The sequence below is a fragment of the Ranitomeya imitator genome, chromosome 3 (assembly GCF_032444005.1).
Source record: "Ranitomeya imitator isolate aRanImi1 chromosome 3, aRanImi1.pri, whole genome shotgun sequence".
Taxonomy (NCBI): Eukaryota; Metazoa; Chordata; class Amphibia; order Anura; family Dendrobatidae; genus Ranitomeya; species Ranitomeya imitator.
In genome coordinates this window covers 456039634-456067235 of record NC_091284.1, presented here as the reverse complement: position 1 = coordinate 456067235, position 27602 = coordinate 456039634, and the positions used below count along the sequence as shown (strand labels likewise).

At 41.7% G+C, this 27602-nt stretch overlaps 1 protein-coding gene across 1 annotated transcript in view; it reads right to left on the bottom strand.

Annotated features, from left to right (window-relative positions):
• Positions 1 to 1568: 1568 nt before the first annotated feature.
• The window catches only part of CALN1 (calneuron 1), an 858037-nt gene continuing 832003 nt past the window's right edge, over positions 1569 to 27602 (bottom strand). Inside the window, exon 6 of the mRNA XM_069757422.1 lies at positions 1569 to 5371. Coding sequence (XP_069613523.1) covers positions 5244 to 5371 — 128 coding nt within the window. The 3' untranslated portion in view covers positions 1569 to 5243. The remainder of the gene's footprint in view (positions 5372 to 27602) is intronic.

The window sequence follows — 27602 nt, the reverse complement described above, 5'->3', positions numbered from 1 at the left end:
AACAGCCACACTGCTAGCACTGCTAGTTTTCAGAGAGTCCAGTATTCAGCTAATGTTATTTGTTGTTTTTTCTTTGCATCCCAAACAATTTTCCTGGCAGTTTTGGATGACATTTTTCTTGATCTACGCGACCGTGGTTTTGTTTTTACAGAGCCCCTGATTATCCATTTGTTAATCACAGTTTGAATGCTGGTGACCGGCATTATCAATTCCTTGGATATCTTTTTGTATCCCTTTCCTGTTTTATACAGTTCAACTACCTTTTCCCATAGATCCGTTGTCAATTCTTTTGCTTTCCCCATTACTCACAATCCAGAAACGTCAGTGGCTGGATGAAAGCTGCAAGAGTCTGTCTGTATCTCAGAAACTCACTTAGCTTTTATGCACACACACTGAATACAAGCAAACAGGTCACAGGTGAGGATGTTACCTTTAGTAGCCATTCAAACTCTTTTGTGTCAACTTCCATGCATGTTATCAGGCTAAAATCACCAGGGTACGTAAACTTTTGATAAAGGTCATTTGGATGTTTTGGGTTGTCATTATGATTTAAAAAGAGAAAACACAGTAGTTGGACAATAAATGGCTTCAATCAACCACTAACCATGAGTGAAAAAAAGTTTTGGTGTTATCATTCATATTCTCTGAAAAAAGGCCAAAAAGGAAAAATTCTGCCAGGGTATGTAAACTTTTGAGCTCAACTGTAAACTTTTTCACCACATACAGTATATCACAATGAATGTAAAAGGCGGACAATGATATAACCATGAGGCAGCGAAATAGGCAAATCATTACATGTGGTAGGGGACCAGCATAGCAGCCACAGTAGCAGCTATTAGCGTTTTGTAGTCAGGTGAGGGAGGTAACAGACAAGTGATGTATGCACAGCACAACTGACAGCCACGAATGTAAAGATAAGTAACATGTAATTTTAGTTTTTTTAAAACACATAGAGTAATATGCAGCCGAAAATGCTGTGTGTTGCATCAATACACCCATCAGGGCATGATAGCCAAAACAACTCCCTAACTAAGACTCAGCCAAAGCATGTATAAAGTCCTCTTACCCATGGTTTGTGACGCCTGTACGCTGCATGGGGCATCTGCACAGCGTGTATGCGTCACTTATCTATTACCTCAATCACCTGACTACAAAATGCTAATAGCTGCTATTTTGGCTACTATGCTTGTCCCCTACCATATGTAATGATTTGCCTGTTTCGCTGCCTCACGGTTATATCACGGCCTGCCTTTTACATTCATTATGTTATAGGTGGTGAAAAAAATTATGTCAATATGTCTTTTTTGTGTGATTATAAATAAAACATAATTTTGTACTTTGTTATACACAAGACTGAGAATTTATTTTTAATATTATCCACATTTCTATTTTCTGATCAGTGATTTAAGTTCCCAAATGTTCTCTCAGGTTTCCTTATTTTTTGCAATTGTAGTTTTTAACCCCTTCACAAATGGGGAAAATTCTGTTTTTTCCTCCCCTTCTTCCAAGAGCCATAACTTTTTTTTTATCTTTCAATCGACATAGCCGTACGAAAGCTTGTTTTTTTTGCAGGATGAGTTAATACTTTTCAATGACATCATTCATTTTATTATGTGATGCACTGGAAAATAATCTAAGTGCATTGACATTGCAAACAAAGTGCAATATTACAATTATTATTTATTTAACCTGTTCACTATATGGTAAAACTGATTTAACAATATGGTTCTTCAAGTTCCGCACGATTATGCAGATACCAAACATATTAAAACTTTTTTTTTTAAGTGGTAAAAAAAATCGGAAACTTGTAAAAAAATAAATGAAAATAAAACAATAAAACTTTGCATGGGTTGCCATCTTACGAGACCTATAAAGCTTTAATTTTTCAGGATATGGGACTCTGTGAGGGCTAATTTTTTGTGTCCTGAGCTGATGTTTTTACTGTTACCATTTTGAGGGAGAGACAATGTTTTAATCGCCTCTCATTTTACTGCAATGTTTTAGCAGCCCCAAAAATCGTAATTTTGGCAATTTGATTTTTTTTCCACGTTATGCTGTTTACCAATCTAATTAATTTAATTACCTGTATGGTATATTTTGAGAGATCGGACTTTTACGAACACAGCAATATTAAATATGTGTATTTTTTCTAATAGTTATATTTTTAATGGGGCAAAAGGGGGATGACTTGAACTTTTGTGGCTACTATTTTTTTCATATTTAATTTTTTTTTTTTACTTGTTGCCATATTTAATAGTTCCCTTGAGGGACTTGAAGCTGCGATCGTCTGATCGCTTGTGCTAATATAGCCGTGCATCAGCACTGCTGTGCATAGTGAAAATACCGATCTCCTATGAACGCCCACTAAACGTATTTTGTTGAATGCAGATTTTTGTTATATTCAAATAGAATTCAATTCCATTTAAACATATTTGCTCATCTCTAAAAATAACTGATCGTTTTAAACTTTTCTCTTCATTTAACATCTACAGGAGAGATTTTAGATGCCCCATATTGCAATATTGTAACATGTACAATCAGTCATTGCTGGAAACTACATAGCTATGTTTACAGTTAACATTTTTACAGCGTTTTTTTCCAGTATTCATAACATGTTCTGTAGTCAGCAAAAATGCTGTGTTCGAAACGTAGGTTGTGCTAGATGTTTTAGTGTATTTTTGCTGTGTCTAACTGCTGTGTTTTGGGTGCGGATTACATGTGTGGTTTGTATATATATGATTAATAAAGTCAAATTTTTTTTCACTAAAAACACAACAACGAAACTTTGCAAAAACGCAGCAATGCCTGTTTGATGCGTTTTTTGAAGCTTATTTGCACTTTTTAACTGCGTTCTATGGGGGAAAACACTGCAACAACCCTGAAAGAATTGACATGCTGCAGATTTTAAAAGCTGCAGCACTCAAAGTTAAACAAGTAAAAAAAATAAGCGTGTGCATGAAATCTCATAGCTTTTACTGGTACTGTAAAACGCAGCTTCTTCTCTGCATAAAAAAAACAGCAAAAAAAAAACACTGCATGTAAACATAGCCTAACTTGGCAAATACAGATACAATTCAAAATAGATCAATACATTAAAGTTACCAGGATAATAAATAAAAATAAGAGTTTATAGTGCATCTTGGCTTTTTAATTGCCATAAAGATACACAACAAACCCCAAAAGACCGATATAATATCACAAATAAACTGTTGTAAAAGTATATTCTTATTCTTGAATCAATATGACTTTGCCAATTCCTAACCTCCCATGGTTGCTTTCGGTGGAAATGTCCATTAGCAGTTAGCACCCCGCCTGTTTGCTGTTCAGTCACATACAATTGATTGTTATGATTGTTCTTTTATCGAGACAAAAATAATTAAATCTATATTGTTCTACAATTCTTCTGCACGTAAAGTATGCAAATCTATCTGTTATTACCTTGTGACTACATTTACATTCACACTATACACAGGAGAAAGGGAAATTAAAAATAGATTGAATACCAAATGCAATGTCGGAGTCGAAATCAGCAGGTTCTGTCATCGAATTTCTGTTCTGCGCGCAGTTGAAACCACTCAGTATTTTTCTTTATGTTCTTCCAAAGAAAACTGAAGCTTTGTTCATTCAACGAACAATTCTTGTGTTTGCAGATCAAGAATAGCTAGTATTTGCCACAAGCTTTATAGCACTTAATCCGAAAATTTTCTTATTTTCCCAGTTATTTAGACATCGTTTGCCCGCACATAGAAATATATATATGTGTGTGTGTGTGTGTGTGTGTGTGTGTGTGTGTGTGTGTGTGTGTGTGTGTGTGTGTGTGTGCGTGTACTAAAGTTACTTACAAAGTGAACACGCTAAACAACATTAATTTCTGGACCCAAAGTTGTAATTGGAAAAAATAAAGGAATGTAATTTAAACAGAACTTTTAAAAGATAAATTAAGCATTGAGAGCTAGAAAATAGCAAAATGAATTCAAAGTTTTGACTCCACGTGTGACTATGAGAGGTCAGAAATGAAAAGCCATTTATAGCACAATACAGCAGTTCTTTTGGTATGGAAGTGCAGAGAAATAGTATTGTGGCTTAGGCAATTCAGATGATATTAATAGTGGTAAATGAATAGACATTTCCCACGAGTACATTGTCACACTATGCACATATCTACATCTAAAAGTTATAACAATCCCAATAGGTCAATTAGGCCTCACTTAGACGTCCAATTTTTTCATGTAGAAGAAAATCGGATCAATTATTCTGATCAGAGTGTGATACGAGTATCTGCTGATTTTCTTGTATGTGGAGAAATAAAATAAAAAAACAATTTCTCCATCTTCTCCATTCTGACTATTCGTGAAAATCGTTCCGCACTCTGATCTAATCCAAGTGCAGACTGATATTTTCACTGACCCCTTGACCTACATGGCTCATATTGATCCGACCCCCGGATCAAAATAGGACAACTCTCCGATATCAATGGCCGCATAGACCATCATATGTACAAGTGCTATTTATTAAAATCACAAATAGCACTCGTAAAAACAGACGTCTGAATGAGGCCCTAACTAAAGCATCAGAATAGTACTGTCATCCATATATCCCAAGAATATCTTGAAAGTGAATTGACTTTCCCATTGTGTCATTGCTGCTAATATTGCTTCAGTAATCATAAAAAAAGATTCTATTAAATACATAAAACCCAAACATTTTCAACATTCAGATGTCAATTAATTAACTTCAGATAAATTTACATCCAAGACGTGAAAATTAAATAAAGTTTTATAAATTGCCTAACGATAACATGTGAAAAGGGAAATTAATAATAAGCCATTCATTTAGGATTCTTCCTTGGTTGCCATTGGCATAGTGCAAAATATAAAATGATTAATTTTTAAAATTTCAGGTGTGGATGAATAACCATGAATATTTCACCTGTCAATGATCATAAGCATCTATGCACAGATTCGACATTGTAGGGAATCTACTTAACTTTGAATTAATAATTCAGAACTCCTGCAGATTTATTGCATTAGGAAACAAAACCATTAAAGCATTAAGACAGCCCTTTTTGCGTCCCTGCCAAGAAGGTTCAATTGTTCTGCACATCACTTCACAACTGCTGGCCTTGTATTGTCTGCAGAACGATTCTTCTCACAGCAGTTTCCATTAAATATTCATTAAGAAAAATGTTCAGCTAGGCATGCGCATGCATGATTATTCTTGTTCACAGTGCTATGGTGAAAGGCCTACTCCATGCCACTCCGAAGAATCTGGTTGGCTGCAATCAGCATGACACTTATGATAAAGGCCATGGCAAATGCACATATAAGGCTCTTCCGTACACAAGTTTGCCTGTTCTGCTTCTGGGAATGTACTGAAAGAAACAAAAGAAAAAAAACATTAAAAAAAACATTACTACTATGCATTCATTTTTGAGAATCTATTGCCATCATACAAACTGTCTAGATAACAGAATGGCACAGCGTTCCCTAAAGCTTGAAACTAAAGGGAATCTGTCACCAGGTTTTCCCCATTTAGAGTATGGCCAGCAACTGTAGAATTCTAGAATGCTGTATACACAGTGGGGAAAATAAGTATTTGATGCACTGCCGATTTTGCAAGTTTTCCCACCTACAAAGAATGGAGAGGTCAGTAATTTTTATCGTAGGCACACTTCAAATGTGAGAGACAGAATCTAAAAATTAAAAAACAGAAATTACATTGTATGATTTTTAAATAATTAAATTGCATTTTATTGCATGAAATAAGTATTTGAACACCTACCAACCAGCAAGAATTCTGGCTCTCACAGACCTGTTAGTTTTTCTTTAAGAAGCCCTCCTACTGTGCACTCATTACCTGTATTAATTGCACCTGTTTGAACCCGTTGCCTGTATAAAAGACACGTGTCCACACAATCAATCACACTCCAACCTCTCCACCATGGCCAAGATCAAAGAGCTGTCTAAGGATACCAGGGACAAAATTGTAGACCTGCACAAGGCTGGGATGGGCTACAGGACAATAGACAAGCAGCTTGGTGAGAAGGCAACAACTGTTGGCACAATTATTAGAAAATGGAAGAGACACAAGGTCTGGGGCTCCAAGCAAGATCATGCCTAGTGGGTAAAGATAATTTTGAGAAAGGTCAGGAATCAGCCCAGAACTATATGAGGACCTGGTCAATGACAAGAAGAGAGCTGGGACCACAGTCTCAAACATTACTGTTAGTAACACACTATGCCATCTTGGATTAAAATCCTGTAGGGCAGGCTAGGTCCCCCTGTTGATGCCAGCACATGTCCAGGCCCATTTGAAGCTTGCCAATGACCATCTGGATGATCCATAGGAGGCATGGGAGAAGGTCATGTGGTAAGATGAAACGAACATAGAACTTTTTGGTATCAACTCCACTCACCGTGTTCGGAGGGAGAAGAGGGATAAGTAGAACCCCAAGAACACCATCCAAACTGTGACACATGGTAAGAGAAACATCAAACTTTGGAGGTGCTTTTCTTCAAAGGGGACAGGATGACTGCACCAAATTGAATGGAGGATAGATGTATCACAAAAATTTGACCAACAACCTCCTTCCCTCAATAAGAGCCTTGAAGATGGGTCATGGCTGGATCTTCTAGCATGAAAATGACCAGAAACACACAGTCAGGGCAACTAAGCAGTGGCTCCATAGGAAGCATTTCAAGGTTCTGCAGTGACCCAGGTTTCCACGGCAATTCTGCAACTCCCTGCCACTGGTATAATGCATGCAGGATTGGCATTTTCCCGCTTAACACTAGCATTTTGCAAGCATTTTTAGCTTGCAGAATGCTAGCATTTTCCAAGCGATCTGTAGCATTGCTTGGAAAACTAATTGACAGGTTCGTCACACTTGTCAAGCATAGTGCTTGACAAGTGTGACCAACTTTTTACTATTGATGCTGCTTATGCTTATAGATTGTTAAAAATAATAATAAAAAAATAAATAGTTATTCTCACCTTCCAACGGCCCCCGATCTCCTCAGCGGCGCTCTCGGCGACTTCCATTCCCAGGGATGCATTGTGCGAAGGACCTTTGTGACGTCATGGTCACGTGACCGCGATGTCATCCCAGGTCCTTCGCGCAATGCATCCCTGGGAACGGAAGCGGCCGCATGCACCGCTGAGAGGCAGGAGGACTCCGGGGGCCATCGGAAGGTAAATATATAAATATTTTTTATTTTAATTCTTTTTTTTTAACAGAAATATGGTTCCCAAGGGCCTGTAGGAGAGTTTCTTCTCCTCCAGACCCGGGTACCACCGCACATGAAACGCTCACTTTACGCATGGTGGGCATAGCCCCATGCAGAAAGTGGATCAATGCATTTCTATGTGTGCAGAATCGCCGCGAATCCTCACAAAGAATAAGCATGCTGCGTATTTTTCCACAATGCGATTCCGCCATGGAAAAATATGCAGCATTAGCACAACATTGCGGAATCCCACTGAATTCAAAGGGCTGTGCTGTGCATGTGTTTTTGTGGCGAAAAAAACGCTGAAAAAATGCTAACAATACGCAATGTGTGTTAATTTGTCTTTCTTGATTTTGTTTTACACTACTGTGAAAACAAGTTATCTTTATTCTATGAGTTGCTACAATGGGAGGTTTAAAAAACATATTTTCTAAGGTAAACTATTTTAAATTAGGTTTTTTTTTTAACCCTTTAGGAACCGAGCCACTTTGTTGGTTAATAACCGGGCCTCATTTTTTTAAATCTGACAAGTGTCAACTTATGAGGTAATAACTCTGGAATGCTTAAACGGATTCTAGTGATTCACGGAATGTTTTTTCATGAAATATTGTACTTCATGATAGTCATAAAATTTGTTCAATATGACTTGAGTTTTAAGCTCCTAAACTAGAGAGTTATGTCACACAAAACAGTTAATTAATAACATTTCCCACATGTCTAGTTTACATCAGCACAATTTTTGAAACATATTTTTTTTGTTAGGAAATTAGAAGGGTTAAAAGTTGATCAGCAATTTTTCTTTTTTATGACAAAATTTACGAATCCATTATTTTTAGGGACCACATCACATTTGAAGTGACTTTGGGGGACCTAAATAACAGACAACACCAAAAAGTGATATCATTTTAAAAACTGCACCCCTCAACATCTTTAAAACTATATTCAAGAAGTTTGTTAACCCTTTAGGTGCGTCACAGGAATTAATGCAACGTGGAAGGAAAAAAATGAACATTCTACTTTTTAAAACCAAAATTATATTTTAGCCCCAATTTCTCCTGAGTACTCCAATACCTCATACATGGGGGAAAACTACTGCAAGGCTTGAAATGGAAGGAGCACCTTTTGAACGCAAAAATTAGCCCCTGATGTGCATGAACAGTGTAAATCCCCACAAGTGACCAAATTTTGGAAACTAGACTGCTCAAGGAATGTATCTAGATGTGTGGTGAGCACCTTGAACCCCAAGGTGCCTCACAGAAGTTCATAACATGGAGACATGAAAATTAAAAACAAATCATATTTTGACCTCAAAATGTGTTTTTTTTATCTCCAATGTTTTAATTTTCACAATGGTAAGAATAGAAAATGGATACCAAAATTTGTTGTGCAATTTCTTCTGAATACGCCAATACCCCATATGTGGGACAAAACTGTTTGGGAGCATGGCAGGGCTCAGAAAGGAAGGAACACTGTTCAGTCTCCAACATCTAATTTGTTACCTCTATTTATTTGTTTTGCATAATGCCTCAGGTTATACATTAGTACGAATATAGAAAACTTGCATATTCAGAAGGTTAATAATCTTTATTTGGTCTGTAGTGTTTTGGCTCCCTCTAGTGGCCAAAGTCATGTACAGTCTCATTATTGTACCCCGGTATAGCAGTTTATCTGCCTGTATAGCTACATGAGCCCGGCTCATTTAGTGTGGCCAGAACAAGCACCGTTTGACTTTTTGAACGCAAAAATCGCTGGAATCGATGAGCGAACGCCTTGTCACATTTGGAGAGCACCTGATGTGTCTAAACAGTGGAAACCCCCGCAAGTGGAAAAAAGACCCCTCAAGGAATATATCTAGATATATGGTGAGCACATTGAACCCACGGGTGCTTCACAAAAGTTTATAACGTAGACCCATGAAAATCAAACAAATCACATTTCTCTCACAAAAATGTTCTTCTAGCCCCAATTTTTTTATTTTTGCAAGGGTAACATGAGAAAATGCACTGTACAATTTTATTGTGCTATTTTTCCTGAGTGTGCCAATACCCATAAATTGTCAAAAACAATGTTTGAGGCACATTGGAAAGCTAAGAAGGGAAGAAACGCCATATTGGAGATCAGATTTTACTGGAATGATTTGAGCGTGCCATTTCACATTGGCAGAGCCTGAAGTGCCGGAACAGCAGAAATCCCCATGTGACCGCTCACGTGACCAATCACAAGCCGCGACATCATCGAAGGTCCTTAACGCGCTCATTCTTAGGAACGGAAGCATGGCGGTTGCAGCGGTGACAACCAGGGCGCGTCCGAGGGTAAGTATATCAATATTTTTTATTTTTATTCTTTATTTTACACATGAATCTTAATCCCGATACCGATTCCCGATATCACAAAAATATCGGAACTCGGTATTAGAATTCCGATACCGCAAATATCGTCCGATACCCGATACTTGCGGTATCGGAATGCTCAACACTATCGTTCATTAATTATCCCCTCCCTATTGTATGACTGCTCGCGTAAGGTGGATGATTACTATCTAGCACCCGACATAGCTATCAGCACGTTACACACAAAACAGCATCAAATTGCTGTGACCGCCAGTGCAGCACCGGGAGCTTTCACAGCGCTTTCCTTACCCAAGCCTGGGTGGATAGTGGCGTCCACCAGAGCGGCACCACACACATTCTCGTGGATCTAAATTATTATTATTATTTCATTCACTCTGACACCCCAGTTGCGGTGTCGAGCGCAAGAGGTATAGATGAACTCTTATCCAGAGTCTTGGGATTGAGTTCTGTGACTCCTTGCTTGCGCTCTGGTGTGCGGTACCGTGGCCCTGTGATGCAACAGGGTTCGCTTTCTTCATACGGGGTGAAGTTAACCCATGTGTGAATCCATTTTGCACTGACATATAGTCCGTCAATACTCAGCAGCAGGTTCCATCTCTGCACAGTGGACCCCGGGCTGTGAACACACCTTATTCTATCTATCTTATTATTTGGAGCATTCCGCTAGGCCTAACAGAGAGAACCACTGGCTGGTCCGTGCACTGGGTTCTGATCTTGCTCAATCTAACTCTGCTCTAAAAATCTACTACGATGAATTTGGTGCATCTTGTCTAGGTCAAAGCTGGAGAAACTTTGCATGCAGCCTTTCTCTGTGAAATGCAACTAAGGCTACTTTCACACTAGCGTTTTTCTCCAGACGTCGAAATCCGTTGTTTTGTGCAAAAAACGCATCCTGCAAAATCTCCCGACGGATGCGTTTTTTGCACATAGACTTGTATTGGCGACGCATTTCGACGGATTGCCATACGTCGGTATACGTCGTACGACGGATGCGTCGAAATTAGGCGACACGTCGTCTGGAAAAACGTAGATTGTAACGTTTTTTGGCTCCGCATAAAAAACGTGTCGCGGCGCATCCTGCGGCATGCGTCTTTGGCTACAATGGAAGCCTATGAGCGACGGATGCGTCGAGACACGTCGTACAACGCAATGCAGCGCTGCAATACGTTTTTTTGCACTGAGCATGCTCAGAACCAGGATTTTTTATCTAATTGGCCAGACATCCCAAAATCTATATAAACCAGGCCTGGGCCTTCAACCCCACATATGCCAGCAAGAAGCCTACAGAGAAGAAGACACCAGGAAGACTCCAGCCTGCCCAGCAAGACCCAGCCTGCCTGCAAGACCCAGCCAGCCTGACAGTGAGACCCCGGCCTGACAGTGAGACCCCGGCCTGACAGCGAGACCCCGGCCTGCCAGTGAGACTACAGCCACCATAGAGCCAGTGTGAGTATTGCCCTTTTTGTGTGAGTCTGTGTGAATGTGTCTGCATGTCCATGTGTGCGTGTGCATATGATGTACTGACTTCAGCAAGAGCTAAAAACCAAAATACAGCCAGAGGCCTGCCATCGTCCTGCAACAGCCAGCGTCTTGCCAGCGTCCAGATCCACCCTGAGGCCTGCCAGTGAAGAGATCCATCTCCAGCCGTAGGCCTGCCAGCATCCCAAACAGTGTGATGTGCCTTTTGTATGGGTGCGTGTCTCTGTGTGTATTCAGTTTGGGTCTGCCTATGTGCCTGTGTGTTTGCATGAATGTGCGTTTTTGTATGTGCAACCTGTGTGCTGTTATGCATGTGTGTGCGTGTGTTTGAATGCTTGTGCATGCGTCCGTGCAGCATGTGGTTTCATTGTGTGAGCGTATATATTTTTTTTTTTGTAAAATTTACAATTGCTGATTTTTTAAATGTTAAATCTGATGCATTTAAAAGTGGTCTGTGCTGCTGCATGTGGTTTCCATGTGTGAGCGTGTGTTGTGTGTGGTTTTTTTTAAAGTTAAAAATGGTTATTTTATTGTCAATCAGACTTATTTTAGTGGTCTGTGCAGCATGTGTTTTCATTGTGTGAATTTTTTTATTCAGTTTTAAATTGTTGGGTTTTGTTGCATAGTAGTGGTCTATGCTGCATGTGAGCGTGTGTTGTGTGTGCGTGTTTTTTTAAGTTTAAAATTGTTTTTTTATTGTTGAAACCATTTACTGTTGATGTACTTGTATTTAAAATAAAGAGCATTTGAGCTCCTAATTGTGGTTTAAAAAAAAAAAAAAAAAAAAAAATTAATAAAATGTGTTTTTAAAAAAATGTCTGCTGTATCATTTCAGGTAAAGGTAAATTTAAAAATGGTGTGTGTACAAATGACCACACAAACAATATAGAGTTGGTTGCTCTTAAAAAAAAAAAAAAAAATTTTAGAAAAGGTTTTTTTTTTGCTTTTATGGGGAATTTTTAAAGGTATAACTGAAAAATCACATCTGTGGATAATACCTTTCTAAATGGTGTGGTGACATTTCAATTACATTTTTATATTTTATTAGTGGTGGGTGTTAATGTTTCGGTGCATGTGGTATTTGTTTTGGGTGTTGGCCTGTATGAACAAAACTCACAAAATTTGAGCAGGGTGGTTATCGTTCATATTACCTAGTTCGTGTGGTGGATCTAACTACAAATTCATTATACCTACAGATCCACCAGGTACCATCATCCTACAGGGACCACCCACACGCCCACATCTTGTTCATTAAGTAAGTAAAAAGACTCTTAAAAATCTGCCAAATCAATGTGTATAGCAGATTACAATTGTCTTTTTACTTACAGAGCCAAGAGTTCCAGTGGACCAGGGACCACAGCCACCTCGGCCATCTGCAAGGGACCACCCACACGCCCACATCTTGTTCATTAAGTAAGTAAAAAGACCCTTAAAAATCTGCCAAATCAATGTGTATAGCAGATTACAATTGTCTTTTTACTTGCAGAGCCAAGAGTTCCAGTGGACCAGGGACCACAGCCACAATGTCCTCTACTGACAGCTCCCCACCAGCGCAACAGCATGTATCTGTAAGTTACCAAAATTGCAAAAAAAAGGATTTTTACACTTAAAATTTCTGTTACAGCACTACATGCATTATGTTTAAACAGGAAACTGAAGCGGCAGAGGAGCTGTCAGAAGGGGGCGAGACGGGTGGAGAGATGCAGATAGCGCAGGAGCAGAGTGTAAGTAGTCGTGAAAGTTGCTTCACACATCACAGTGCACCCAACACAAAAAATGATCTTCAGACATCACTGTACACATAAACATGTGCCTACATTAAAGATTATTTTCCTTTTTTTGTTTTTTTTAGGCTGCTGCTGCCGAACCTGAACAGCGTGAAGGTCCTCCCAGCCGCTCCCAGAGTCGACGTAATCGCCGCCGCGGTCGGCCATCGGTGATTTTTTTTTTTTTTTTCTTCTATTGGAAGTTTTTTTGTTTCAGTTTACTAATTTTGTTTGTTTAATTTTCAGTCTTCATGGCGTGCTCCCGAAACAGATGATGAGGAGGAGGGGATCAATGTGGACAGCCTCATTGAGGAGGTCCGCGAGCGGGAGCCGCTGTGGAACATGGCTGACCGCAGGCATGCTGATACCCATGTCACCCGTCGGCTCTGGGAAGAAGTGTGTCAGAACCTGTTCCCAAGGTGGGAGGACCTTCCTCCAAGGCAGCAGAGCAAAGAATGTAAGTATTCACTTGTCAGTGATGTTTTGAGCTGAATGTTATGTATTGTAATTAACACATTTTTTTTAATTCATTCTTGTCTTCACAGGTGAAAGGGTTAGGAAGCGGTGGCGGTCACTCAGAGATCGCTACAAGAGGGAGTTTAATGAGGAAATGCAGGCCCCGAGTGGCTCAAAAGGGAAGAAAAGGTCTCGTTACAAATATGGCCCTGCCCTGTTCTTCCTCAGGCATACCATGCTGGAACGAGTGTAAGTATTCAACAGCCCATTAACCCCTTCATGACCCAGCCTATTTTGACCTTAAAGACCTTGCCGTTTTTTGCAATTCTGACCAGTGCCCCTTTATGAGGTAATAACTCAGGAACGCTTCAATGGATCCTAGCGGTTCTGAGATTGTTTTTTCGTGACATATTGGGCTTCATGTTAGTGGTAAATTTAGGTCAATAAATTCTGTGTTTATTTGTGATAAAAACGGAAATTTGGCGAAAATTTTGAAAATTTCGCAATTTTCACATTTTGAATTTTTATTCTGTTAAACCAGAGAGTTATGTGACACAAAATAGTTAATAAATAACATTTCCCACATGTCTACTTTACATCAGCACAATTTTGGAAACAAAATTTTTTTTTGCTAGGAAGTTATAAGGGTTAAAATTTGACCAGCGATTTCTCATTTTTACAACGAAATTTACAAAACCATTTTTTTTTAGGGACCACCTCACATTTGAAGTCAGTTTGAGGGGTCTATATGGCTGAAAATACCCAAAAGTGACACCATTCTAAAAACTGCACCCCTCAAGGTGCACAAAACCACATTCAAGAAGTTTATTAACCCTTCAGGTGCTTCACAGCAGCAGAAGCAAAATGGAAGGAAAAAATGAACATTTAACTTTTTAGTCACAAAAATGATTTTTCAGCAACAATTTTTTTATTTTCCCAATGGTAAAAGGAGAAACTGAACCACGAAAGTTGTTGTCCAATTTGTCCTGAGTACGCTGATACCTCATATGTGGGGGTAAACCACTGTTTGGGCGCACGGCAGGGCTTGGAAGGGAAGGAGCGCCATTTGACTTTTTGAATGAAAAATTGGCTGCACTCTTTAGCGGACACCATGTCACGTTTGGAGAGCCCCCGTGTGCCTAAAAATTGGAGCTCCCCCACAAGTGACCCCATTTTGGAAACTAGACGCCCCAAGGAACTTATCTACATGCATAGTGAGCGATTTAAACCCCCAGGTGCTTCACAAATTGATCCGTAAAAATGAAAAAGTACTTTTTTTTCACACAAAAATTATTTTACCCTCAATTTTTTCATTTTCACATGGACAACAGGATAAAATGGATCCTAAAATTTGTTGGGCAATTTCTTCTGAGTACATTGATACCTCACATGTGGAGGTAAACCACTGTTTGGGCACATGGTAAGGCTCGGAAGGGAAGGAGCGCCATTTGATTTTTTGAATGAAAAATTATCTCCATCGTTAGCGGACACCATGTCGCATTTGGAGAGACCCTGTGTGCCTAAACATTGGAGCTCCCCCACAAGTGACCCCATTTTGGAAACTGGACCCCCAAGGAACTTATCTAGATGCCTAGTGAGCACTTTAAACCCTCAGGTGCTTCACAAATTGATCCGTAAAAATGAAAAAGTACTTTTTTTTCACAAAATTTATTTTCGCCTCAATTTTTTCATTTTCACATGGTCAATAGGATAAAATGGATCGTAAAATTTGTTGAGCAATTTCTCCCGAGTACGCCGATACCTCATATGTGGGGGTAAACCACTGTTTGGGCACACGGCAGGGCTCGGAAGGGAAGGCGCGCCTTTTGACTTTTTGAATGGAAAATTAGCTCCAATTGTTAGCGGACACCATGTCGCGTTTGGAGAGCCCCTGTGTGCCTATGCATTGGAGCTCCCCCACAAGTGACCCCATTTTGGAAACTAGACCCCCCAAGGAACTTATCTAGATGCATACTGAGCACTTTAAACCCCCAGGTGCTTCACAGAAGTTTATAATGCAGAGCCATGAAAATAAAAAATAATTTTTCTTTTCTCAAAAATGATTTTTTAGCCTGGAATTTCCTATTTTGCCAATGGTAATAGGAGAAATTGGACCACAAATGTTGTTGTCCAGTTTGTCCTGAGTACGCAGATACCCCATATGTGGGGGTAAACCACTGTTTGGGCGCACGGCAGGGCTCAGAAGGGAAGGCACGCCATTTGGCTTTTTAAATGGAAAATTAGCTCCAATCATTAGCGGACACCATGTCGCGTTTGGAGAGCCCCTGTGTGCCTAAACATTGGAGATCCCCCCACAAATGACCCCATTTTGAAAAATAGACCCCCAAAGGAACTAATCTAGATGTGTGGTGAGCACTTTGAACCCTCAAGTGCTTCACAGAAGTTTATAACGCAGAGCCATGAAAATTAAAAAAAAAAATTATTTTCGAAAAATGATTTTTTAGCCCGCTATTTTATATTTTCCCAAGGGTAACAGGAGAAATTTGACCCCAAAAGTTGTTGTCCAGTTTCTCCTGAGTACGCTGATACCCCATATGTGGGGGTAAACCACTGTTTAGGCACATGCTGGGGCTCGGAAGTGAAGTAGTGACGTTTTGAAATGCAGACTTTGATGGAATGCTCTGCGGGCGTCACGTTGCGTTTTCAGAGCCCCTGATGTGGCTAAACAGTAGAAACCCCCCACAAGTGACCCCATTTTGGAAACTAGACCCTGAAAGGAACTTATCTAGATGTGAGGTGAGCACTTTGAACCCCCAAGTGCTTCACAGAAGTTCATAACACAGAGCAGTGAAAATAATAAATACGTTTTCTTTCCTCAAAAATAATTATTTAGCCCAGAATTTTTTATTTTCCCAAGGGTTACAGGAGAAATTGGACCACAAAAGTTGTTGTCCAGTTTGTCCTGAGTATGCTGATACCCCATGTGTGGGGGTAAACCACTGTTTGGGCACACGTCGGGGCTCAGAAGGGAAGTAGTGACTTTTGAAATGCAGACTTTGATGGAATGGTCTGCGGGCGTCGCGTTGCGTTTGCAGAGCCCCTGGTGTGCCTAAACAGTAAAAAACCCCCCACAAGTGACCCCATTTTAGAAACTAGACCCCGCAAGGAACTTATCTAGATATGTGGTGAGCACTTTGAACTCCCAAGTGTTTCACAGACGTTTACAACGCAGAGCCATGAAAATAAAAAATAATTTTTCTTTCCTCAAAAATTATGTTTTAGCAAGCATTTTTTTATTTTCACAAGGGTAACAGGAGAAATTGGACCCCAGTAATTGTTGCGCAGTTTGTCCTGAGTATGCTGGTACCCCATATGTGGGGGTAAACCACTGTTTGGGTGCACGTCGGGGCTCGGAATTGAGGGAGCACCATTTGACTTTATGAATACAAGATTGGCTGGAATCAATGGTGGCGCCATGTTGCGTTTGGAGACCCCTGATGTGCCTAAACAGTGGAAACCCCTCAATTCTAACTCCAACACTAACCCCAACACATCCCTAACCCTAATCCCAACTGTAGCCATAACCCTAATCACACCCCAACCACAACCCTAATTCCAACCCTAACCCTAAGGCTATGTGCCCACGTTGCGGATTCGTGTGAGATTTTTCAGCATCATTTTTGAAAAATCCGCGGGTAAAAGGCACTGCGTTTTACCTGCGGATTTACCGTGGATTTCCAGTGTTTTTTGTGCGGATTTCACCTGTGGATTCCTATTGAGGAACAGGTGTAAAACGCTGCGGAATCCGCACAAAGAATTGACATGCTGCAGAAAATACAACGCAGCATTTCCGCGTGGTATTTTCCGCACCATGGGCACAGCGGATTTGGTTTTCCATATGTTTACATGGAACTGCAAACCTGATGGAACACTGCTGCGAATCCGCAGCGGCCAATCCGCTGCAGATCCGCAGCAAAATCCGCACCGTGTGCACATAGCCTAATTCTAAAGGTATGTGCACACGCTGCGGAAAACGCTGCAGATCCGCAGCAGTTTCCCATGAGTTTACAGTTCAATGTAAACCTATGGGAAACAAAAATCGCTGTGCACATGCTGCGGAAAAACTGCACAGAAACGCAGCGGTTTACATTCCACAGCATGTCACTTCTTTCTGCGGATTCCGCAGCGGTTTTACAACTGCTCCAATAGAAAATCGCAGTTGTAAAACCGCAGTGAAATACGCAGAAAAACCGCGGTAAATCCGCGATAAATCCACAGCGGTTTACCACTGCAGATTTATCAAATCCGCAGCGGAAAAATCCGCAGAGGAACAGAATACGTGTGCACATACCGAAACCCTACCCCTATCCCTACCCCTAACCCTAACCCTAGCCCTACCCCTACCCCTAACCCTAACCCTAACCCTACCCCTAACCCTACCCCTAACCCTAACCCTATTCTAACCTTAGTGTAAAAAAAAAATAAATTCTTTATTTTTTTATTGTCCCTACCTATGGGGGTGACAAAGGGGGTGGGGGTGGGGTCATTTACTATTTTTTTTATTTTGATCACTGAGATAGGTTATATCTCAGTGATCAAAACTCACTTTGGAACGAATCTGCCGGCTTGCAGATTCGGCGGGCGCACTGCACATGCGCCCGCCATTTTGGAAGATGGCGGCGCCCAGGAAAGAAGACGGACGGATCCCGGGAGGTAAGTATAAGGGGGGGGGGGAGATCAGGGCACGGGGGGAGCATCGGAGCACGGGGGGGTGGATCGGAGCATGGGGGGTGGATCGGAACACGTGGGGGTGGATTGGAGCACGGGGTGGGGGATCGCTGTGCAGGGGGGTGGATCGGAGCACGGGGGGATCGCTGTGCGGGGGGGGATCGCTGTGCGGGGGGGTGATCGGAGTGCGGGGGAATTTGATTGGAGCACGGGAGGTTTGATTGGAGCACGGGGGGTGTGATTGGAGCACGGGGGGAGCGGACAGGAGGACGGGGGAGCGGAGCACAGGACGGAGGGGAGTGGACCACAGATCGGGGGGTGGGGGGGGGGCGATCGGTGGGGTGGGGTGGGGGCACATCAGTGTTTCCAGCCATGGCCGATGATATTGCAGCATCGGCCATGACTGGATTGTAATATTTCACCAGTTTTTTAGGTGAAATATTACAAATCGCTCTGATTGGCAGTTTCACTTTCAACAGCCAATCAGAGCGATCGTAGCCACGGGGGGTGAAGCCACCCCCCCTGGGCTAAACTACCACTCCCCCTGTCCCTGCAGGCCAGGTGAAATTGGAGTTAACCCTTTCACCCGGCCTGCAGGGACGCGATCTTTCTGCGACACAGCATATGCGTCACAGGTCGGATTGGCACCGACTTTCATGACGCATACGCTGTGTCACAGGTCGGGAAGGGGTTAAATAACCATGTTAAACTGTCTAACTTTGTTTGGTTTCAGCCAGGGCTTTTTCCTATCAATATATTAATTGTTTTTGTTTTTTCTTTCACAGCACCTTCAGCAGCCATCGGGCACCTGCATTGACCTCGGCACCCTCTGGAGCGATCTCTGACTCCGCCACCGAGGGCCACGTCGGTAGGCCCCACACCTCTGACCCCTCTGTCCCATCCACTTCCACCGCCCCATCCACTTCCACCACCACAAACACTGGAGCATCGTTGCAGCCTTCGTTACTTGCATCTGATGCTCAACAGTTGGCGTTCCCTTTACCCCACCCCTCTGATCCTGCCACCTCTAGACCACCATTAGGTTCGTGGCGGCAGCGACAGAGGGGTCAGGAAAGGAGCTATGCTCCTGAGTTCTTGCATCTAAATGCAGGCTTCCAAAGTTCTTTTAAACTTTTGGGAGAACAAGTGACTGCTGGTTTCAGCATGGTGCAATCACGCATCAGTGAAACCCACCATGAAATCAGCAGTCGCTTGGATAGGCTGCATTTAGATGTAAGTCAATCTCCAGCCAATCTATTTTTTCAATCCATGCTCAGGAGCATGGAAAAGCTAACTTTTGATCAGCAGATGCAGGTAATGAATAGCTGCCACAATGCTCTTCTTAAGGCCCTAAATGAACCCCAAACTGCCCACGCACCTCCCCACACAGCCACTAGTACATTGCCACCTCCGACCCCATCTCCACACCACGCTCCATCACAGGCCCGATTTCCACCCCAGTCCCCCCATTACCAAACACAATCCCAATATTCACACCATTCGCAATATCCACCCCAGTCTCCCCATTCTCCATATCCACCCCAGTCACAATATCCACACCAGTCACAATACCAATCACGTTCCACTAACCAAATGCATTCCCCACTGTTTTCTTCCTTGCCCAGCTTTTATTCCCCAGTCAGTATACCAACAACACCATCCCCAAGTCAGTTTACTACTTCCCCCCCCTTCCACTGCACCCCAAACAAGCAGGATTTCCTCACCTATCGACGTGGTCCAAACTTCTGACACCCCCGCTGCTACCTCCGCTACTACTATCTCCACCCCCCACTATCAAGACCTATAATTTTGTTGTGGGTTATAAATTATTTTTTTTTAGGTTACTCAAATTTTTTGTTAAATTTTTTACAAAAGTGTCCTTCTAAAAAAAAAAAATTAAAGTGAATTTAATGACATATGCAAAAAAAAAATAAAAAAAAATAAATAGTTTTTTGATTTCTCAACTCTGTGTCTGTGCATTCATTTAGGTAAAGCTACGATAAGCTAAGGTAAAAAAAAAAACACCACACGGTTTAAACTTAGTGGTTTTATTACCAAGAAAACCACACTTTCTAGAAACTGTTTTTTCTCATCACCAACACACAGGTATTGCATGGGTGGTTCTGTTGTTCCTGGGAGTGGTCTGTCTGGCGGGAAATCGTATGCATCTCCATACAAGCAACGTCCCATCGGAGAGTTTTTGAACACTTGGGAGTCGTTGGACCGGCCATAGGCTCCGATGTCGACAGCCAGGAATCTGCAGTTGGCGTCTGCAATAGCCATTAAGACAATAGAAAAGTACTTCTTATAATTGTAGTACTGTGATCCAGATCCTGCCGGTTTTTCAATCCGTATATGTTTCCCATCAACCGTACCAACACAGTTTGGGAAATGGCAAATTTTCTCGAACAGGTCTGCGCTTGTCAGCCAGATGTTCTGTGTTGGTTGGGGGATATACTCCGGCTGCAAAGTGTCCCAGATCGCCCGACAGGTCTCTTTGACAATCCCGGAAATAGTAGAAATCCCAAGCCGGAATTGGTAGTGGAGTGACGTCAAGGATTCACCCGTAGCAAGGAAGCTGTGAAAAAAAAAACACATGTTAAAATTAAATTGCACAGACCAACTGTATTTTTATTTTTTCAGGTTAAGTTTCAATAATAAATGGCACTGTGGAAAGTGTTGTTCTGCCGGGACACACAATACAAAATGCATTGAACAGAAAACCGTTGTATGGCCAGAAACAATAAAAAAAAAAAACATGCTGCAGAAAATGGTACGCAATGTGTCTGCGCAGTATTTTCTGCAGCATGTTACATTACATATGAGCAAGAACATTACATTAGAGTCTTACCGCAGTGTCACCATGAGCCGCTCTGCCGGTGTGATGGCAAGCCTCATCCTTGTGTCCTGCTTCATGATGACATCCCCAAGTAATTCCAGCAAATAGTCGAAATGATCCTTCCTCATCCGAACGTAGTTGTAGAATTTGTCTGGGTTCTGCCGCAACTCCAGATAGAGGGTTGACTGAACGCCCCGGGTTATCCGCAGTTCATTAATCAGATGTATCCATAGTCTTCTCCGTCGGCGTTGCTGAAGAAGAATCCTCTGTCTCGCTTGTTCCTCCTTCTTCCGCACTATGATATCCAGGCGATTTGTCTCGAAAATAACATCAGTTACCAAACTCGCAATCCTCCCAAGTACACCATCCATTCTTGCCACTAAACTAAAACCCTCAAAGATGGGCTGTAAATACAGTCACTATATAGTTTTCCTTATTTTCCAGTAGCCAATCACATTTGGGAGACTCCCATTTTAAAAAAACGGATCCGTCATAAAAACGGATGCAACGGATGGTAAAACGGATGCAACGCATACAGCATTTCGACGGAACCATTTGTCGGATTCGTGACGGATCCGTCGAAATAGTGTATGCGTTGCATCCGTTTTTCACTATTTTTGACGCATCCGTTTTTTGCACAAAACGACGCATTTTGACGTTTCCACACAAACGCTAGTGTGAAAGTAGCTTACATTAAACAAATTGTTTCAAAATAAATGAAATCTGTCACCAGGTTTTTGCCAGTAAATCTGAGAGCAGCATAATGTAGAGACAGAGACCCTGATTCCAGTGAAGAATAACTTACTGGGATGCTTAGTATAGTTTTGATAAAATCACTGTATTAGTAGCTGGAGTTCATCATTAGAGGACTAGTAGCCATGCTGCAAGGTAGTCAGGGACTGTATATTCCACTCCCACCATTGATTGGCAGATCTCTGTGTACACTGTACCTGGGCAGAAAGCTGCCAGTGTTGGGGGGCAGGGTTATATAGAGCTCGGCATTAGATAACTGGTAGTTTTGCAGCGCATAAAATAGTGATTTATCAAAATCACAGCAAGCAGCTAAGTAAGCGATACTACACTGGAATCAGCGTCTCTGGCCCTGGATTATGCAGCTCTCAAATGGGGTAGCAAAATTCTGATTACAAATTCTCTTTAAAAGGTATAAACAACTACTTATATGACTAAAAGTGTGCAATCAGTGTAGCAAAATCCATAAAAAATCATCTTGCCTTGATGTCATAGGTTGAACATTTTATTAACTATACACTGTCACAATTTGCATGCTGTCAAACTTTATACCAATTTATTAGATATAACAAAGTAAGGAATAAGTATTTTGCTTTCTTTAGTAACATCACATATATTAACCACCATTATTATATGCACACTTAAAATATTTGTCCTATAATAATAAAATTACATGATTAAATCCATGCTATGTAAATAAAATATTCAGACAAAGTGGCATACATTTTAAACTATAAGGCACTACAAGGTTTTATACAGACCCGTATAATAGGGCACCCCTACATGTGCATCGGGACCTGAACTCTACCTTCCCATTCCTAGAATTTATTTAAAATGATCTATTTTATCACAAGGCTACATTATCGCGATGCTTCTGTCTCTACATGGTTTACCACATTCCCTGCAATGGATCGTTGAGTCTGTTGCAAAGCTAAGCTAATCCCACAGGATAAAACTGAGATAAAGAGAGATTAATTAAAAACAAGATGGATAACTAATGAAATCCGGAATCAGGCAGATAATAAATCTACTGACAGACCAAAATTCTAGAAACTGCTTTGAGTTTCTCTGTGTCAGAGCAGATCGTAGAGAGAGGTATATTATAAAACATTATAACCAATACTCCTGTATCTGTAATTCACAGTATGATAAATTAAACAGACCAAACATTTCTCAACAATATTGTATACAATGCTTGTATATCACCCAAAAAGAAAAAAACAATTAGAAAAAAGTAGAAAGACTTTGATTAGCTGAAAAAAATGTTTATTATCAAGTTATGATGACATAAAACAACCAAAAGTATTTTGTATTTCTTCCATTTTCTTACTATTGCACCAGTTGTCTCCTTCTCACTCAATGTCTTACTTATGGTTTTGTAGCCCATTCCAGCTTTGTGCAAGTCTAAGATCTTGTCCTGACATCCTTATAAAGCTCTTTGGTGTTGCCCATGTTGTAGAGGTTAGTCTGACTGATTGAGTCTGTGGACAGGAGTCTTTTATAAATGTGACTATGTAAGACAGCTATCTTTAACCCCTATCTGACCTCGGACGGGATAGTACGTCCGAGGTCAGATCCCCTGCTTTGATGCAGGGCTCCGCGGTGAGCCCGCACCAAAGCCGGGACATGTCAGCTGTTTTGAACAGCTGACATGTGCCCGTAATAGGCGCGGGCAGAATCGCGATCTGCCCGCGCCTATTAACTAGTTAAATGCCACTGTCAAACGCAGACAGTGGCATTTAACTACCGCTTCCGGCTGGGCGGCCGGAAATGACGTAATCGCCGACCCCCGTCACATGATTGGGGGTCGGCGATGCATCAGGATGGTAACCATAGAGGTCCTAGAGACCTCCATGGTTACTGATCACCGGTGGCTGTGAGCACCACCCTGTGGTCGGCGCTCACACCTCCATTTCTGCTACATAGCAGCGATCAGCAGATCGCTGCTATGTAGCAGAGCCGATCGCGTTGTGCCTGCTTCTAGCCTCCCATGGAGGCTATTGAAGCATGGCAAAAGTAAAAAAAAAAAAGTTAAAAAAAATGTGAAAAAAGTAAAAAAAATATAAAAGTTTAAATCACCCCCCTTTCGCCCCAATCAAAATAAATCAATAAAAAAAAAATCAAATCTACACATATTTGGTATCGCCGCGCTCAGAATCGCCCGATCTATCAATTAAAAAAAAGCATTAACCTGATCGCTAAATGGCGTAGCGAGAAAAAAATTTGAAACGCCAGAATTACGTTATTTAGGTCGCCGCGACATTGCATTAAAATGCAATAACAGGCGATCAAAAGAACGTATCTGCACCAAAATGCTATCATTAAAAACGACAGCTCGGCACGCAAAAAATAAGCCCTCAAACGACCCAAGATCACGAAAAATGGAGACGCTACGAGTATCAGAAAATGGCGCAATTTTTTTTTTTTTTAGCAAAGTTTGGAATTTTTTTTCACCACTTAGATAAAAAATAACCTAGTCATGTTAGGTGTCTGTGAACTCGTACTGACCTGGAGAATCATAATGTGAGGTCAGTTTTAGCATTTAGTGAACCTAGCAAAAAAGCCAAACAAAAAACAAGTGTGGGATTGGACTTTTTTGCAATTTCACCGCACTTGGAATTTTTTTCCCGTTTTCTAGTACACGACATGCTAAAACCAATGATGTCGTTCAAAAGTACAACTCGTCCCGCAAAAAATAAGCCCTCACATGGCCAAATTGATGGAAAATAAAAAAGTTATGGCTCTGTGAAGGAGGGGAGTGAAAAACGAACACGGAAAAATGAAAAATCCCAAGGTCATGAAGGGGTTAATGCAGGTAACGAGTTGATTAGGGGTGTCTAACTGGTCTGTAGGAACAAGAGCTCTAAGGCTATATTCACACTTTGCGGATTTTGCTGCGGATCCGCAGCGGATTTGACCGCTGCAGATCCGCAGCAGTTTCCCATGAGTTTACATTTCAATGTAAACCTATGGGAAACAAAAAACGCTGTGCACATGCTGCAGAAAAATCCGCGCGGAAACGCTGCAGATTACATTCCGCAGCATGTCACTTCTTTTCTGCGGATTTTCACCTGCTCCAATAGAAAACTGCAGATGAAAATCCGCAGAAGAAAACGCAGTAAAAACCGCGATAAATCCGCAGTAAAAACCGCGATGGGTTTTCACTGCGGATTTTGCAATTCTGCTGCGGAAAAATCCGCAGTGGAATCTGCAGAGTGTGAACATAGCCTTAATGGTTGGTAGGGGATCAAATACTTATTTCTCACTGCAAAATGCAAATAAATTTATATAATTTATACAATGTGATTTTCTGGATTTTATTTTTGATATTCCATCTCTCAATGTTAAAATTAACCTACACTTAAAATTATAGACTGTTCATGTCATTTTCAGTGGGCAAACTTACAAAATCAGCAAGGAATCATATACTTATTTCCCCCACTGTAAGTGCGTAAAATAAAAAGTAATGAAATATCATTCTTATCTTAATCCCTTGCACTTTGCACTACTGCATTGGCACTATATTCCCCTAATACTATATCTCTGCATAATTCTCACCGTGGCAACACTGCCATTTGGTTTGAACTACCACATATCAAATTAGCATTCCTTTGTTTTAATAATTATTTGAAGTAATTATTCTAGATTGTTTATGCTGCTCAATATCCCAGTCTGAGTTTACAATATTATCCTCGCTGAGGATCTGTTTATACCAAGGAAGGTGACGGGCACAAGGGGGCATTCTTTGCGTCTGGAGGAGAGAAGGTTTTTCCACCAACATAGAAGAGGATTCTTTACTGTTAGGGCAGTGAGAATCTGGAATTGCTTGCCTGAGGAGGTGGTGATGGCGAACTCAGTTGAGGGGTTCAAGAGAGGCCTGGATGTCTTCCTGGAGCAGAACAATATTGTATCATACAATTATTAGGTTCTGTAGAAGGACGTAGATCTGGGGATTTATTATGATGGAATATAGGCTGAACTGGATGGACAAATGTCTTTTTTCGGCCTTACTAACTATGTTACTATGTTACTATGTTAAATAAAGAATAGTTTGTTCCAAGAGACCTTTCAGTTTAAATTGTGAGTTTTGCTATGATTGTGCGCATGTGCTAACCACGCTAAACAAGTCTGACTTCTGGTACATTGACCAGTGACAATGGTTTTCGGCATCCAACTACTTTGGTGTCACTGAATCCGTGCATTCTATCATGGCCGTGGACCAGAAGTCACTTTGCTATGTGGTGATATCGGCATCGAATGCATGGCAATAATCATATGCACTACTCTCCCTCCCTCGTCTTTGTTTTCTTATTTTCATCTCCGACATTTCCTCTGCACGGTGGTCATCCCAGAATGCGATCTCACAGAGATCAGTCTCCCATTACAAGCTATTTTTAACCAATTCGGTCACACCCGTCGTGGGGTGTCTATCATATACAAAGCCCTTCTCGCCCTACCATCCACTGTTAAACTCCCATACATGCTCAGATGGGAATCCAGACTTGCCTTCTCTGCATCTCTAGAACAGTGGTAAACAGCCTCCGGACATGCTGCACACTTTACTCTGTGTATTAACCATCTGGAGCAATCGAAAAAACTCATGTTCAACTGGTATGTGACTCCAGCACGGATTGCTAGATTTGGAGGCCCAGGTTCCTCCCCCTCCCCTCTCTGCTGGAGGGGGTGTTCTGACCTAGGTTCAGAGATACATATGTGGTGGACCTGCCATGGCGTCAACTGGTTTTGGGTTGAGGTGGAATCCCTTCTGTCCTGATTGACAGGCCTGCCCCTAGATCTGGCACCCCCTCTAGCTTTGTTAGGCCTGGACTTGGACTCTTTCCCCCTAACTCTGAGACCCATCATAACCAATACTGTCATAGCTGCGCGTCAGACAATAGCTGCACACTGGAGGTCTCCGGCCCTCTCTACTCTTTCTGAGACAATATCTTGTTTGAACCTACATTGTGCATATGAGATTATACTTGCGTATGATCTGAAACAGAGAACTACGACCCTGAATTGGTGGGACCCTTGGATCTCCTCTAATTATAACACGGTAGATGTCCTTCCCTGATTCCCTCTGAGAATTCTGTTTCGCACTCCTTGCTTCCTTACCGGGAGTCCTAATTGTACACTCTGAGTCTTACACTGGATAAGTTGTAACACTGCATACTCCCCCCCTTCTCTCCCCATCCCCATCACCCATGATTAATCTGATCCCTTCTTTTTTGTTATTGTTTGTTGACTGTTTGTTTCTGTTATGCTTTGAAATTTCCAATAAAAAACTACTGGTTTAAAAAAAAAAAGACTTGTTTTTTTGCATGGCGAGGTGATGTTTATAATTATATTGTTAGGGGTTGAGTTCCTGCCTCTGCACAGGGGGAATCTCAGGCCATCTCCGCTGCGGTCTCCCATTCTTCTCCTGCCGCAGTGGAGCCTGCTCAGCGGAGACGTCGATCCCAGCATCTCGCTGAGTCTGACTCTGTGCTGAGAGTTACTGCTGCATTTCCTGCTTCTGCCATTGAAGTCAGTGCTGGGCAGCGGCGAGCAGATGCTTCTGGGTCTAAGTCCTGCTTTTCATGTTCTGAGCATGCCCAGAGTAAGATCTCTCAGTGGAGATTGAGGGTCACATGATCAGATACTGCAGCTAAGGTCCTTGTAGGTGCTAGGACTAAATCTTGCTTTGCACTCTGAGCATGCCCGGGGCAAGATCTCTCAGTGGAGATCTGGGGTCCCATGCTCAGGCACTGCAGCAACTCTATTGGTCCTTCTTTGGAAGGTCCTAAACGTGCTGCAGCTATTTAAGGCTCGCATGGCCGCACGGCCATGCGCTAGTATCAATTCTATTGTGCTTTGCGCCAGTATGGTTATGTATGTTTGTATTCATGGACCCGGCTGAAATAAGCCCCTAGAATGCTGGCACCCCCGGCGAGGAGATTGTGTGAACGTGATTCAGGGACCCGGCTGAAATAAGCCCCTAGAATACCGGCACCTCCAGTGAGGAGATTGCGTGTGTGCATAACCACTGACTGCTATCAGTTCGGCA